Here is a 17,918-nt window from a genome sequence, read left to right on the forward strand (position 1 = left end):
AAATCGACACCCACACACTGGCTTCCAGCTCTTAGTAACATTGTTCCACCGAATCTGCGCAGGACTTACACGAGTATAAGAAAATCTTGGAGAACACAGCCCTACCAATACATTTAGATCTCCCAGACTTAAGTGTACGACGATGAGATCAAGACATCCACCATTACAATTAGCCCAACTACTACTACATTCTAACTTTGACTTGAAGCAAAAGTGGCAAGAACAGTGGGAGAGCCATACAGATGACATCACAAAATTTTCTCTCAATGCATTACAAGAAAGTTTTGATGCTTGCTCACACCTCCCACGAAAATCCTGGACTCAGCTTAATAGAATACGAACTGGTCATGGTGTATGTGCAGACATGCTTTTTAAATGGGGTAAACGACCATCCCCACATTGTGATTGTGGAGTTCAGAGACAAACTGTGAACCATATTGTGACTCAGTGTTATCTCAGAGCATATTCAGGCGACAAATTGGACTTTTTAAGTGCTACACCTGAAGCCATGAACTATCTGACCAATATGGATGTAACCTTTTAATTTTATTGGTTTTTAAAATGACTTTTGACTTTTAATTTTATATGTTATTAAAGTGTATTGTACTGCATGTTTTGATATTCATGCCATACGAATAAATAAATAAATAAATAAATAAATAAACTAGATAGCTTCAAATGAATCATCTTCCTCAGACTTAAAATTCTCCTCAACATCTATTTTTTGTTGATTGAAATTCTTCAGCTATCATCACTAATACTTCTCCCCCTGCCCCATCTTATTCTTCTTTCCTACCTAAAAATCACTCCAGTATTCACTCCACAAATCTATAAACTGCACACCTTACACTATCCCTGTGACTATATCATCTTCTGTCAACCAGGTCCTGCTGATGCAGATATATTTTTCCAAGTTCAGATGACCAATGTCAGAAACTCCTCTTTATTTATGATCCTTCTGGCACTTTTGTATACACACATTTCAACATCCCACTAAACCTACAATGACTCTTGCGATGTAATTCCAACCCATTCATATTTTAAACCAGTGATGTGATGTAAAAGGCTGTTGAACAGCAACAACCATTCAACAGCCTTTTACAGTTGACTTGCTGAGTCACCGAACCTGCTATTCCAATTCATTTTCATTCGGTTTACCTACAACACTTTAAAAACACAGGATAAAATGTGAGCTAAAGAGACTTGAGAAATGTTTACTGTGTGGCACTTTAAAATTGAGAATGGAAGAAAAAGTGAATGGAAAAAGTATGAAGGAGCAGAAACTGGAAGTAAGGAAAGGGCATTGTATGTAGATTCTGTGATCAGAGGTGTGCTTAATGTGGTGAAAGCATATTTCACATGTGTTAGTCAAGCTGCTAGTTGGCAAAGAGAAGTGAAAGAGTTGATTATTTTGGCAGGCACAAATGATTTGAAAGCTAAGAAATATGCAGTCAGAGAAGGTATGAAAGAGTTGATGGAAGAATGAGAAAATAAAGATTGTATGTCTGCTGCCATGCAACAGTAAGACTGAATTGTGAATAGGACTGAATTAGCCATGAGTGCTAATGAGTCAGTGAGTAGGAATGGTGTTCAGTTTATAGTTGTGTGGAGTGAATTTGATGGATGAAAGGACTTGCACTGCCTGCATTTGAATGATTTGAGAGTTAAATGTTTGTAAAAAGTGTTGTCCATTGAGAGTTTGGAAGTGCAAAACAGGGGAAACTAGAGATGTTGAAGGCCAAGCCAAATGTCAGTCCAGCCATCCCTGGAACAATTGAGTGTGAATACAGATAATCATGTGATCATATAATGCCAAGTGTGGTTTCACATCACAGGTTTAATACATGAATGGGTTGGTAATAACATCACAAGAGTCATTGTAGGTTTAGTGGAATGCTGAAATGCATGTATACAAGTGCCAGAAGGATCATAAATAAAGAGGAGTTTTTGACATTAGTCATCTGAACTTGGAAAAATATATCTGCATCAGCAGGACCTGGTTGACAGAATATGATATAGTCACAGGGATAGTGTAAGGTGTGCAGTTTATAGATTTGTGGAGTGAATACTGGAATGATTTTTACGTAGGATAAAAGAATAAGATGCGGCAGGGGGGAGAAACATTAATGATGATAGCTGAAGAATTTCTTCTTCTTCTTCTCTTCTGTCTAAGACGGGTTGAGTCTTCTCTTTTGCAGGATCGTCCAGTCTTCTCTATTCCTTGCTGTTTGAAAAAGTTCCTTATATGTTCTGCATCCCAAGATGTTCTTTATTAATTTCAGCCAGGTAATTCTTGGTCTTCCAGCCTTCTTTTTTCAGTTGGAAAAGTATTGATTAGGACGTTAGGAAGTCTGTCTGCGTCCATGCGTACAGTGTGTCCAAACCATCTCAGTTGTTGTTTTCTAATTTTTTCTATTATTGTCTTTTTATACAATAGTTCTTGTCCTGTGATGTTTGTTTTCTTTTCTATCCAACTTGTTCTATTTATTTTTCTTAAGCATTTCATTTCAAATGCCAGAAGTTTTTTCTCCTCTCTTTTTTTAACTGTCCACATTTCTGCTCCATAGATGACTGTTGGTATAATTATTGCTTCATATAATTTGATTTTGGCTTGCTTAGATATCTTGTTTGTTTTCCAAATTTTCTGTAATTTTCCCATGGTGGTCCATCCTATCGCAATTCTGTGTTTGATTGTTTTGAGTTCATCTATTGTTTCTGTTAGTTTTGATCCAAGGTATATGAAGTTGTCTACTTGTTCTATTTGTTCTCCGTTTAGGGTGGCTGAGATGGTAGTTCTGTTCTTCCCTATTTTCATCACTTTTGTCTTTTGTATATTTATTGTCATATCATATGTTTTACAGGTTTCATTTAGTTTGTTGATCAACTTTTGTAGTTCATTTGGGGTTCTTGCAAGAAGGACAAGATCATCTGCATATTTGATATTATTTATGTTTAAACCATTGACATTGATTCCAGGCTTATTGTTTATTGCCTTCTTTACAACTTCTAGATATATGCTGAATAGGCACGGGGATAATGGGCATCCTTGCATTACTCCTTTATGGATCTCTATGGGTTCTGTTGTGAGCGTGTCCTTTTTAATTATTGCAGTTGTCTTAGAGTAATATTTTATCAGAAACTGTATTATATATTTGTCTATTGCTTTTTCTAGTAGAATTTTAAGAAGGATTTCTCTGTTGATGTTATCGAAAGCTTGTTTAAAGTCCACAAAACAACAACATAGTTCTTTATGGTCTTTCCAGCTGAGCTCTTCTAGTTGGTGCAATGTGAAAATTTGGTCTATTGTTGAATAGTTTCCTCAGAAACCAGCTTGTTCTATGCCTATCATTTCTTCATAGGTGTTTTTTAATCTATTTTGTATAATTCTTATGAATATTTTATAAGTGTGAGGGAGTAAATTGATTGGTCTATAATTTCTGCAGTCTCTTTTGTTCTCCTTTCTTGTATATTGGGATGATCTTTCCAGTTCTCCAGTCATCTGGGATCTCTCCTGTTTGTAGTATTTTAATGAATAGGGTTGTTAAATATTCTATTGATATGCTGCCTCCATATGACTACAGTTCAGTAGGGATAGTATCAATGCCTGCTGCTTTATTGTTTTTCATCTGTTTTATTGTGTATCTAACTTCTTGTAAAATTTTTGGGTGATCATTATTTTCTTCTATTGTTGGCATTGTAGTTTTGTTTCCTTGGTGGAAGATAGTCTTAAAATGGTTTGACCAGATTTTTCTTATATATTCACTATTCCTGGGTTCAGTCATCTTGTTGTTTATCATTGATACTGCTTTTGCTGAGAATTCCTTTGGAATTTCTCTTACAGTATCATGGAAGACTTTTAGGTTGTTTTGTTGGTATGCTTCTTGGCATTTCTTAGCTTTTTCTTCTAACCATTTTTCTTTGGCTTTTTTGCATAGGTTATCAACTTTATTTTTTAGTGCTCTGTATTTTTCTCTATTCTCTTCATTGTTCTGTTTGTTTACAAGTATCTTGGGCTCTCTTTTCTCTTCTATGGTAGCTATGATTTCTTGGGTTATCCACTGTTTGTTTATTTTGGGTTTGGAACCTAGAGTGTCTTTTGCAATTGATAACACTGTTTCTTTTCCTTTTCCCAGTATTTTCCACCCAAAAATAGATGTTAAGGAGAATTTTAGGTCTGAGGAACATGATTCATTTGAAGCTATCTAGTGCAAGATTTCAAAGCAAGAGTTCAAACAAGACAAAATTGAACTAACATGATGGATGCCATTTCTGCTGAACTGTGCCCATGAAAATAACTGCAGAAGAGAATGATTATAGAAAGTGACCATCTATGAAACAGTGGCAGGAGAGATTCTGAGAGAGAGATCATCAGTCAGTTAAACTGCTCTTTTCAACATAAAGGATATTTAGAGAGAGAGGCTTTAGCTGCATGACCAACAATGTAAGTGCAACATTCCAAGGCTAAGCAGATTTGATTAGCATGGAGTTAGTAGCCAGAAGATAAAAGGTAATGTCTTGAACTAAAGAGGATGCCAGGTTTTTCTGAAGATGAGAATATTATAAAAGTGATATAGTTATGCCAGGAAAGAACAGGAGTAGGTGACAGTATGAGAAATGAGATCTGATCTTGAATGCTCAGATGAGCATTATCAAAAGTAAAGGGGCAAGAAGAAACCAAAGTTTTTTTTGTGAGAAAAAAAAACAATTTTGTCTTTTTTCTCACAAAAAAAAAAAAAATAAAGTTTTGGAAGTACTACGTTTTTATTGCCACACTGCAGGATAGCATGGAGATCAGTGTTTTTAGAACACTTATTGTAAATGATCTTAAATCTTCAGATATTTGAGCACTGAAAGGTTTATGATATGAGTAGCAGGAATGAAGAGTACTATAATCAACTACTGGACTATTTGGAGAAAAAGAATGATGCCAAGAGGTCTACCTTATCTTTTGGTGATATTACACCATCAGGAAGTGAGAGACAGACAAAAAAAAAAAAAAAAAAAAAAAAAAAAAAAAAGAGCAAAAGTTATGTCTGGCAGACTTAATAAGAGATCAGAAGACTCAACTGCCAGTTGGGTAAGAAGCAAGCTATAATGTAAGCTGAAAGAGAGAGAGAGAGAGAAGTTGGAGTTTTTGACTTGACCATTGAACATATGCAGTATTTTTATCCTGAACTGCAGAGGCATAATTTTTGGAGAACCAGGGTTTGGATAGAGGTTGCGGTAAAGTGGGAGATAAAGACCCTCACATTCTAGTAAGGATTATTTGGTAATCTGGGCAATGCAGGATAGTGAAAACAGTCCTAATCACTTGGTGCTATCATAGTGCTACAGATTATGAGATTAAACCCCCCATCTGGCCATGACGTCTACAGATGTCAAGGTTATAATGGATGCAAAGTGCAAATTAAAATTGTAATAACATTGATATTACATTGAAATATATGATGGATACGAAGTGTATGAGGAGTGTGTATTTTATCCATATGGCCGGTCGTGTGGTTAAGACTGGCTGGAAGGATATCATCTGCAGAAAAAAAGATGTGGATGTTAGTATTAGAGTTACCCAGAGGAGAGCAGATATGCAGTATATTTAGACAGCTAGCTGGTTAAAAAAAGGACCAAAATGTTGGAAGAATGATGAGGATTATCTGCTATTCTGCTTGGTAGCTTAACTACACATACCAGCAACTGAATTAGAAACCTTTATGCAAATACTAAATGTCACTTACCCAGGATATATACAAAATACTTGGTCACATGCTTCACCACATGTTCTAGACAACTATTTAAGAATGGTGCTGGTGAGTAATTGTCAATAGTGTTGATCACAACGGGAAAAACAAAGAATCTTTCAGAGTTCAATAAAGGTCTTATTGTGGGTCTGGCTGGAGCCACAATTTTTGATAATATCGGAGGTGACTGGTTTTTTTAAAGGTGAAATATCCTTTAAATAACTCACATTGCTTGTCTAAGAGGTAACTAATATAGTCTGTTAGGAATGAGAATCACTGTTGTTTGAGAAGGCTTATGGACAAACAGAACTTTCTGTGTGCAGCAATTGACCGAAGCATTTAATGAAGGCTGTTCCTAACCCATATCTCACTGAACTATGACAGGGAATTGAAGAGGATCAGTATTGGCAGTCACATACCTATACAGAACCCATTGTCTGCCAAAAACCAGAAAATTCATGATCAGTGGCAGGAACACCATGACTGGGCACTAGAAAAAAGTCATGTGGTCCATTGAGTCATGGTACACCTTGTTCTGTGCCAATGGTAGGTAGGGAGATTGGCAGAAGCCTCATGAAGCAACGAATCTAGCTTGCCTTGTAAACACGACTCAAGGTTCTGGAGGCGGTGTAATGGTGTGGGGCATGTTCTGTTGGTACAGAATGGGTCTGCTGATATTGTTGGAAGGTCAGGTATCCTCCAAGTAATATCTGAACACTGCTACCGACCAAGTCAATCCAGCAAAGTTAATGTTTTATCCAACAGATGACTGTTGTTTCATGAATGACAATGCACAAGAATTGTTCAGCAAGAATGATTGCGATTTATTATTATTATTATTATTAAACAAGACCTCATGGAGTCAAAGACTCATCTAGGAGGTCCTTTTATCTCACACACATCTCATCATACCGGGTCTTAAACACATTCAAACTCCTTGCAGACACCACACTCTCAGGCAAGGCATTCCAATCATTCACAACTCTGCACGAAAAAAACCTGCCTCTCACTCCCCTACTCACACCCTCTTTATACAGTTTCCAGGGATGACCTCTGGTTCTCCCCTGATCTCCCACTATTCGCTGTAGAACTTCTCCACCATTGATCCTATAGCAACCCCTTACCAACTTGTAGGTCTCTATCATATCTCCCCTCTTCCTTCTCTCCACTAGTCTCTGCAAATTACATCTTTTCAATCTTTCCTCATACTCGACATTCCAGAGGTCAGAAACTACCTTAGTCAGTCGCCTTTGGACCCTTTCCAACATCTCCTCATCCTTCTGAAAACCAGGTGACCAAATCTGGGCACAATAGTCCATGTGTGGCCTAATCAAAGCCTTATACAATGGAACAAGAATCTCCCTACTTCTACACGTCAGTGTCCTCCTCATCATTCCCAGAAGTCTTTGTGTTGTCTTCACAATTTTGGCGATGTGACCCCTAAATTTTAGATCCTTATCCACTATCACTCCCAGATCTCTTATTTCCTCTACTTCCAACAATATATTCTTACCAAGCATAAATTCTGCATCCCATCTTTGTTTTCCAAATTTTAAAACCTTACATTTTGCAACATTGAACTCACACCCCCATTTGCTTGCCCAATCACTCAATTTATTCAAGTCTTCTTGCAAGGCCACAACATCTTCACTACTCTTTATGGTTCTTCCCAACTTTGCATCATCTGCAAACAACTGAATATCTCCATCCAAATCTTCGCCAATATCATTAATATACAAGTTAAATAGTAATGGCCCTAAAACAGATCCCTGAGGCACTCCACTAGTGACTTTCCTTTTCCTGGATATTGCACCCCCATACACAACTTGTTGATACCTATCAGATAGCCAGTCTCCAATCCAATGCACTAATCTAATATCCAACCCCATCTGCTCTAATTTGACTGTCAACTTATCATGAGGCACTCTATCAAAAGCTTTTGCGAAATCCAAGTATATTACTGTGTATCCTTCTCCTCTGTCCAAGGAAGCAGTCACTTTATTGTAATAAGTAAGTAGATTACTAAAACACGACCTCCCTTTAGCAAATCCATGCTGTCCATCAAAGATTATACCATTGTTGTCAACCCAACTCTGGATTCTAGCTCTCACAAGCTTCTCCAACAACTTAACCACAACACCCGACACACAGATAGGCCTATAGTTTGATGCTTGAGTTCGATCACCTCCTTTATGAAGTGGCACAATCTTGCCCTCCTTCCACTCTTTAGGGACTTGACCAAGTGCAAGACTCGTATTAAAAAAATATGTCAAGGCAGGTGTCAACTCTCTGGCACATTCCTTCAGAATACGCGGTGATATATTATCAAGTCCCACAGCCTTATTTACATCTAGTTTACTCAACTCCCCAAACACCTCTTGCTCACTTACAGTCAGTCTCTCCTCCCCATCATCAACTGCTCTTAATCTCTCCATGAAGTCACATTCACAAGATTGAAAGATCTTTATGAACTGCTCATTAAGTATCTCCACCACACATTCTGCAACAGCTGTCTTTATACCATTTCCTCCAATCAATGTCATCCTTCCATAATCATTCTTTCTTTTGCTGGCTACATATCGAAAGAACTCCCTAGGATTCTTTTTAGCTTCATTAGCTAACTGCTGTTCATACCTCTCTTTAGCTACTCTCACCAACCAAGTCACTCTCCTTGCCTGGTCTTTGTAGAACTCATGAAATTGGTTACTTCCACTTCTCTTATGCTGCCTCCACAATGCCCTTTTTCTCTGTATTGCATGCTTAATCTCTTTATTCATCCATCTCACACCTAACTTATTTAACCTTCTCACCCGTGGTATACATTTAGACATTGCATCCACTAAATATTTTTTGAAAATCCCCCAAGCTGCATTGATCTCTTTTCCAGCTAACTCCTCATTCCATGCTACACCTGCAAGCTGTCTCCTGAGCTCTTCATAATCACCCCCCTTGTAGTTCCACATATACCCTTTTTTCACAGGGGTCCTTGCACTGCTGGCAACCACCCAAGTAATCACCTCATGGTCACTTTCACCAATTGGTGGATGATTTGATACCTCATTGATAATTACATCCTCCGATGAGATGACCAAATCCAAGACCCTTAATCCTCTTGTGCCCTCTGTTACATACTGTCTGAGGTAGTTATCCCTCAAAAACTCAAGAAACTCATTTTCTTTACTTCCAGTTGCTATCTCTTCATTCCAGTCTATATTGCCATAATTAAAATCACCCATAATGATCACCCTTTTCTTATTTGCTTGGCTTATTTGACTATACATTTCACTATCACCACCATCCACATTACCAGGTCTATAACAACATCCCACCAAGTATTTGATTCTATTCACCTCTATCTCACACCATACTGCCTCAAAACCACTGGCCCCATTTCCCCCTTGCATCTCTACCTTGTATGGACATAACTCTTTCTCTATCATCAATAGCACTCCCCCTCCCTTTTTACCCCTTCTATCCTCACGAAACACATCATACCTTTCCATCTCTATTCCTGTCAGGATGTCATCCTCATCTAACCATGTCTCACTTATTCCGACAATCTCTGGGTGCACAGACGCAATTAGTGCAACCATTTCATCCGCCTTGTTTCTTATACTTCTAGCATTGGTATACAAACACAACAACTCATTTCTGGATCTACAGCTAGTTCCACTGATACCACTCACTCGATGTGATCTCTCCATGCTGGACTGGGGCCATATGATCATTTCCATCATCTTCCCTGGCCACCACAAAGCCCAGATCTCAACCCTATTGAAAATGACTGACTGAAACAGGTTAGAAAAACAGATTTGGAAGAAAAGTCTTCTTCCACCAAATCTGAACCAGTTAAAGGACTGTCTGGTGAACACCTGGTATGTTGTAGACATAAATACAATCCAACACCCTGTGTAATCTATGCAAAATCTCATATGTGTTTAATTTGAGCTAAAGGAAGTCCTACACAATATTAAATAAAAATGGCTAGTATGTGTATTTATGTTAGACCATGACTGATAGTAAATGATTTCTTGCCCTTTCCAGCTTAAATGCAAAGCTTGGGAAGGGGAACCAGTTTGTGTTCTAAACAATTAGTCTCATAAGAAGATAATCTTACAATTTGGGTAATAAAACTATGAAATCAACTTAGCATTGAAAGAGGGCAGCATGGTTGTCTGAATTTCGAGAGCAGTAAATGAAAGCTATAATAATATTAACCAAGAGCAGGCTTTACAGCCTTTGGCAAAGAATGTCTAATGCCAAAAGTGCACATCTCTCCCTTTTTTGTAGAACACATCATGCAGGATATAGTTGGGGAGGATTATAGTTGTAGAGGGTGTATATATTGTTAATATGTATATTATATATTTGTACATAGGTTGCATCTTGTAACCTTTCTCATAAACTTAGTGTGTATATAAATTGTATTATATATAGTATAAAAAATTAACACAAATATTATCTTTAATATAACATATTAAAGATAATATTTGTGTTAATATAAGTATGGCAGAAATACAAAAAACTATTTGTGATATAAAAATCCATCACAGAATAAGCATTACGCCACAAAATTGACAATCAACCAAAACTCCTCTTATGGCTTTTTTCCTTGTCAAACAAAAGTTCTCACTTCTCATAGACCAGCATATTTTTCAAACCCTGTATCCACAAACACATGCATATAACTAAAATATATATACATATATAAATGAAAATAACAATAATAATAACAATAAAATAACAATATATACATATATATATATATATATATAGAGAGAGAGAGAGAGAGATTCTTTCACAGTCTCATAAACAGCTGAAGTTTATTTCAGAATAAATAAAAAGCCCATCTGTTAAACTTTTCATAAGTTTACCAAATCAGAGCACTCTGTTTTGTCAACTACAAAAAAAAGCAAGACAGTATAATAGTGGTAGTATACTATCAAATGTTCTCTGAATACAGTCGGCATCATTTGAATGGAATATGACATTCTAGAAAGGTGCTCATGTATGTTGAAAGACTTGTGTTTAATAGCATGCAACATGAGAGAAATAAGCTATAACTTTTTTTTTTGCTTGTAATTATCAGTGGGAAAAAAATTACACTGGTCATATAATATTATGCAAACAGGAAAAAAATGTTTGTAACTGTGATCTCTAAAACCCTCTGATTTTCCATATAGAAACTGATAAATTGACATAACATACCCAAATGATTTAAGCATTTTACCAGTACTAGAATCCCACAGTATCACTCTTGTATCCCATGAAGCAGTAGCTATCAGACAGCTATCTGGAGAAAAGTCACAGGCCACAATATCATGATGATGGCCTTCAAGTTTCAGTTTTAGCACATAATGTACTGTACTCCAGACATAAGCCTAAAAGAAATTTCATCATTTATTCTTTAACAAAAAAATATCTTTTATGATTATTTATTTAATGCTAATGACTAGATAATTTCACTGAATCTTTTTAAAAACAATGCCAAACATAAGAAAATTCCTAAATGTACTGAAAAAAAACTTCTTGGGGACGTGGAGGTGTAAGAGAGGATCCAGGTGCAAAATGATGACTATTCTTTGGAGTACTTATGCAAACCGACTACAGAACACAAAAGAAAATCATGAGAAATAGAACCAAACAAATCACAGAAAACATAAATGCAATTTGCAAAAAACAAAAACTGAAGGAAATGTAACAGAGCCAATTCTGGGGAAATATAACAAAAGAAAATTGTGGGGAATAAAAGAAACAGCAAGGAAAAAAGAACAAAGGAAATGGCAGCAAATCCTACATTGATGACAGAACACAAAGGCCGGACAAGTAATGCAAACATTAACACAAGACATAAGAAAGTACTAGAAGAGTATGTGATATTAATAAAATAAAAATCCAATATTCATGTTTGTATTCAAAATGTTACATTAGCTTAAATTAATGTCACTAACCTGAATTACAATGAACTAAATATGTGCAGACTGTTAAAATTTAGATTTTTACAATTAAAATAAAAAATTTAGGTAAAAAACTAAGAAATTCTAAATCAGAAATTTAGAATTTTTACCTTATAATATCAGAGTAAGTTTTTCAACATAAAATGAGATGTTATGCAAACAAATTGCATAACTTTCATTTAGATTTCAAATTAAAATAAAATATTGTATGTTGTGCAATTTTCTTTAATTTCCAGTTCTATGAGAACAGTATCAATTCATGTCAACTGTATACTATATCTATCATTTTCCCCCTCCTCTCAGGCTAAATAATACAGACTAATGTTCATCAGTATTGTTTCCATTTCTCTTTGTAATCGGAGATGACCAAGTGGACTGACTGCTTTACGTCTTAGGTTATTTTTGATCTTAATGATATAGAATGCATATATTTAATTTTATTACGAAGATTTCAGGTAACATTAATTTAAGCAAATTTCAAAATGTATTTTATTTTTATAATTTCATACCTGTTGTTCCCTTTGCCAATGATTACTGTCTGCATTTGCGATTTATGTTGTCATTTTGTGTGCTTTATGTATAGTTTCTACCCATCCTTTTTATTTTGTTGTCATTGCATAATTTCTCACCAATTATTTTGCTCTGTTTTCTGTGATTTCTTTTGTTCTATTTCTCATGATTTGTTTAATTTCCCACTATTTCCTTTATGTTTTCTGGTGATTTCTTTTATTTTTCATGGTTTCTTTCATTTCTGTTTCCTACGATTTTCTTCTCTCCCATGATTTGTCGTGTTATTCACCTTTTTTTTTTTTTTTTTTGTTGTTGTTCTGTTTTGTGCAATTTCTTTTGTGGTATTTCCTGAGATTTCTTGTTTAATGGGAATGAAATGTGTGTGTGTGGGGGGGGGGGGTAGTACCCTAAATTCACAATAGCAAACTTGCACCTGGTCCCTAGAGGTTTGATATTGTAAGAGTCTATAAGTTATTAAAGGAGTTTTAAAGAACAAATGCCAAAGAAATTTTTCAAAATGTTGACAAGACAAGAGAGAAAAAAAGGATAATTTTTGTAAAGTTGTATAGAATCATGGTTAACATGGCCATGTGAGGAGAAGATTTTTAGAATCGAGAATGATGACTGAGCTACCAGACTAGTTGTGAGTGCATTATCAGTGAATGAGTTTAAGGACAGAGATTAAATTAAAAATGTCAAAAAAATTATATTCTTGTTTAATCCTTTATCCAAATGTAAGCAAACAAAGTTTGCATGTGAAGATTCTTCACGACTAGGCTACTTGTATATTGAAGCTGACTTCACATTAATTACCTTAGCATCCCATAATGCAATGGCAACATTTTTTCAGGTGTGTATACATTATGGGAAGGACCACTACCCAGACTGGTTTCAACCTGTATTGAGGTCTCATAAATGGGAGCCAGACCTAGAAGAGATACAAAGGGTGAAGTAATGCAAAAGTCATATATATCCCATACAATTAGTGAAAAAGTGTAACATCTTATTATTAAAATACTCTGGATTAGAGCAAGTCGTAGGAAGTTTTTTCACTTGGTTATAAATTAAATTTAAAACATTTAAAATTACATTAAGAAGAAAGATGTTAGGCATATGATTGGTCATTGTGGACTTCCTACAATGTAGGCTCCATGGAGGTTCCCATACAACAACGATAACACTTTATGAATGAAATAAACCATTTCACAATGGAACATTTATTTTTTTTAATATATCAATCCTCACACAAAAGATCACAAAAAATTTAGGAGATAACAGTACCATGTGTAGCTAAGTGGTTAAAGAGAACAAATGACTCAGGTTCATGAATAGTAGATCATAGAGCTTCAGGAAAGAGCATGAGAAAGGAAAGCTGTTTCAAGTATAGAGAATGAGAAGAGAATGAGAAGGTGATTGGGTGAATTTTAAGCTGAACTGTGTATGGATGTTAGTAATTGCTGATAATTATACATACATACAGAAAAATAAGGAATGACATGGCCAGTGTGGTAGAGCAGCACCCAGGAAAAGACACATAAAAAAAGGTATAAAGCAGAAAGAGAACATGAGAAATAAATGGAATAAGTGTGTGGGTGAGAGAGAGAAATGGGAAGGTGTAGAGTCATCTTTTGAGCAGATTGCCTTCTAATGGAACAGTACTGAGCATTCTAAGGGAGATTTTTGCACATTACCCTAAATGTGAAAATAGTATTCTAAGGATGAGCAGATTTAGGATATAGTATCAGGAGTTGTACAGGCAAGTAGAGTGCCCTGGAGACAGAGGAAGTTATGAATATAATATAATAGGAAAGGTAAGAGGTATAAGTCACCGTGTTCCTCCACTGTCCCTTAGGACTCGTTAAGCCCTCCTAATGAGGGATTAAGTATGCATTTTATGACTGTAGATCTGTGTGTGTGTGTGTGTGTGCGCGTGTTCATGAACAGGTTTTCCTGCACTAAGGGACGAAACAGACCAGATAAAGGTTCCTCATGTAATAGATGGGAATCAAACCCAGGTCTTTCTGACCAAAGGGCTTTGTCTACACTGACTAAACTATGGAGGCTCTAGCCAAAGTGAAATATGAATATGATGAAAAGTAAGTGGAAATAAAGTAAAGTTTATCACACAAGAAATAAAATAGAACTGTGTTTGGAAGCAATAAAATTCATTAATTGTGCTCATCCAATGAAAAATGGAAAGAGATCAGAGTTCTAGGTATTGGTTATTTAATATCTTCAACCTTCAAAGTGCACAAAATTTGTTCACTTTGAAGATTGAAGATATTAAATAAGGGATGCTTAAGGGACAAAGCTGCATAACTGAGAGGAGACCTCCACATAGCCTTTAAAGGAATGCGGAGAACCGACCAGAGCTTCTGACCTGATGTCCAATGCTCACCTTCTCGTGGTGCACCCTGTTAGGTATCTACCTGGATACTGAATGAACGAGGATGGGCTGGCAATTTGAGATTTAGCCGACCAAATTGTATTCTTATTGGCTTAAACCAATATAGAAAATGAGATGGTACAACGACAAAATTTCATGCCGGTTGGGCATCGCCCAGTTAAACAAGGGCCCCTGTTGTTTTTGCCAGGGAACCAGAGCGAACAGTGAAAATTCAGCTACTGGAACAAATCTCAAAGCACACCCCAACTCAACATCACCAGAGTTAAAGATCAGTACTATCAACATAAGAAGCCTGAATGGCAAAGAGATGGAGCTAGATGAGGAATTAGATAAGTACCAGATCGACATAATAAGGGTGACTGAAACAAAAAAGACAAAAACTGGTCAGATCTTTCTGAATAATAAATACAAAATGTTATAATCAGGAAATGACAATCAAGGAAAAGAAGGAGTAGCCATAGTATTCAACACAAAATACGAGGCTAATCTTCTTGAATGGCAGGCAGTCTCAAGTAGAGTGATTTGGGCAAATATCAGAATGGGGAATTAGACAATGAGACTTATTTGTGGCTATCGTGCCACAGAAGGTTCTTCTAAGGTATAAGTAGAGGAATTTTTTGATGCTTTAGAAAAAGCAACTTACACAATGAAAAAGAAAAAGTTTGTCCTTGTTGGGGATCTAAATAGCAGAGTAGGAAATGATTGTCAGACATATAAAAATATTTTGGGAAAATTTGGAGAAAAGCCAATAATAATGGCAAATACCTGTTGGATTTCTGCTCAGGACATGGACTGGTTATTACTAACACCATGTTCCAAAATAAAATGTGCACAAATTCACATGGAGAGAAAAGGCAAGGAATAAGAAAAGTCTCATTGACTATGTTATTGTTGATAGAGATGTTTTTTCCCTGGTGCAGGACACCAGAGTGTACAGAGGATTTGAAATTGGAAGCGATCACTATTTAGTCTTGAGCAGGATAAAACTGAATTTCATATTGAAAAGAATAACATGTAAGAAAGTTTTAAAGCGAATAAAAGTTGAGCAGCTCTCGGATGTGAACTGTAGACTAAAATACAAAAAGATTATTGAAGAAAAAAATGAAAGAGTTTGAGAACAGGAACCAAACATTGGAGATTCAGTGGCAAGCCTTGAAGAAAACTCTGACTGATTCAGCCAGAGAGGCATGTGGTGAAGTTGTCTGCAAGGATAGAAAAATTAGAACTCATTGGTGGACACGGGAAGTTAAAGAGGCAGTGAAGGAAAAGAAGAAAGGATATCAAAAGTTCCTGGCAAATAAGTCAGCTTGTGCTCTTAGAGAATACAGAGACAAATGTAAGAAAACTAAACACTGTGTAAAACTAGCTAAACAAAAGTCATGGGAGGACTTTGGCAAGAATATAGAAAATAAATATCAAGAAGGTGGCAAAATATTCTGGAGGTTGTTGAAGAAGCTTAGGAATGGAGGGAAGAGTACTGTAAAAGGAGTTAGAGATGATAAAAGGTGACATGAAAACAGGAGAAAAAGATATCCTTGAAGTATGGAGTAATTACTTCAAAAAACTGCTAAATGAAACAAGGAGTGATAGTACAGTGGTAAAAAACACTCAACAGTCATACAGTCAGGAATACATATCCATACTTGAAGTATAAAAAGCCATCAAAGGCTTGAAATGTGGAAAGGCAGCAGGAGTAGATGATATTCGATCAGAAATGCCTGAAATATGGTGGTATAAAAGTCTTACAGTGGTTGCACTGCATAGTTCAGAAAGCCTGGACAGAGGAACGAATTCCTGATGATTGGAGTAGAGCTCTAATAGTACCCATATATAAAAAGGGAAAAAAACTGAATGCGAGAATTATAGGGGTATTTCCCTATTGATCTTGCAAGCATACTTGAGAAATGGTTGAGAAGAATTGTGGAAGAAAAGCTTAATGAAGAACAAACTGGATTCAGGCCAAATAGAGGGTGTCAGGATCAGATCTTCACTTTACGACAAATAGTTGAGAAAGCATGGGAATATAACAAAGATCTGTATTTAAGTTTTGTCGATCTGGAAAAGGCATATGACAAGGTGCCAAGAGAGAAGCTATTCAATACGCTACAGTTATATGGTTTCAATGGGGCATTATATCAAGCAATACTTAGTCTGTATTTGAGTTGTAAGTCAGCAGTTAGAATTGAAGGAAGTACAGGAAGATGGTTTAATGTTAAATCTGGTGTGAGACAAGGATGTACATTATCCCCTCTGTTATTCATTATCTATATGGATCACATTATGAAGGAAAATGGTATTAAATACGATATCAGAATTAGAGATGTTAATGTCAGCTCTCTGCTTTATGCGGACGATGTTATACTTTTAAATAAATACGCTACAAGTCCAAAAGATTCCCTGACTAAATTGAATAACTGTTGTAATAGATATGGTATGAAGGCCAGCATTAAAAAGACAAAGACAATGAAAATAGGTAGAATTGTTGAAAATGTCAATTGTGTTGTGAATGGGGAACCTGTGGAACAAGTAAAACATTTCAGCTACTTAGGCACGATTTTTACTGAAGATGGTAAATTAAATATGGAAATAAACAACAGAATCAACAAAGCTGGTTGGAAGTCAATTGAATAAATTTATATGGAATAAGAGAGAAATTAGTTTGGAACACTAAATTAGCTGTATACAAGACAGTGTTCAAACCAGTTTTAACTTATGGATCTGAGAGCTGGGTCAGAAGTAAAACACTTGACCAAAGACTAGAGACCGCAGATATGAGCATCCTGAGAAAGATTAAAGATGTGAACAGATGGCATCAATGGCAAGATCATATTAAAAACGAGGATATTAGGAAAGAACTTGACATTGTCGGCATCCAGGAATGCATTTGCAGAGCTAATCTCAGGTGGTATGGTCACTTAAACAGAAAAATGGCAAGGAAAGATTAGCAAAACAAGTGTTCTCTGCCAGGTTGGCAGGAAAACGACCCAGAGGAAGACCAAGGTATAGGTGGATTGATACAGTATAATGTGCCTTAGACGACAGAAATATAAGATCTGATAATGATATTATTGGAGTCTTGACAAGTAACAGACTGATTTGGAGAAAAATTGTAGATAGGAAGTTAGTAATGATGTAAATTTTTCATGTAGTACTATCATATCCTGTACACCCCTTGAGGGTACATGTCAGGAATTTGATGATGATATTAAATAACCAATAATAACCATATCAAACTTTGTGATATGAAGAAGAGGAATGAATGTAGTATTATCAGAAAAACTACTGATAATACCGAACGTTAGTGAGAGA

At 36.0% G+C, this 17,918-nt stretch overlaps 1 protein-coding gene across 2 annotated transcripts in view; it reads right to left on the bottom strand.

Moving 5' to 3' along the window:
* Positions 1-17,918, bottom strand: part of LOC150104494 (WD repeat and SOCS box-containing protein 1-like) — a 143,633-nt gene that overhangs the window by 59,004 nt on the left and 66,711 nt on the right. For both annotated transcript variants that reach the window (XM_090395184.1, XM_090395185.1), the window contains one exon: positions 10,944-11,116. In XM_090395184.1, the coding sequence (XP_090251310.1) occupies positions 10,944-11,116 (173 nt within the window). The remainder of the gene's footprint in view (positions 1-10,943; positions 11,117-17,918) is intronic.

Source organism: Typopeltis vanoorti, chromosome 7 (assembly GCF_054136105.1).
Source record: "Typopeltis vanoorti isolate ZY-2024b chromosome 7, IOZ_Tvanoo_1.0, whole genome shotgun sequence".
Lineage (NCBI taxonomy): Eukaryota > Metazoa > Arthropoda > Arachnida > Uropygi > Thelyphonidae > Typopeltis > Typopeltis vanoorti.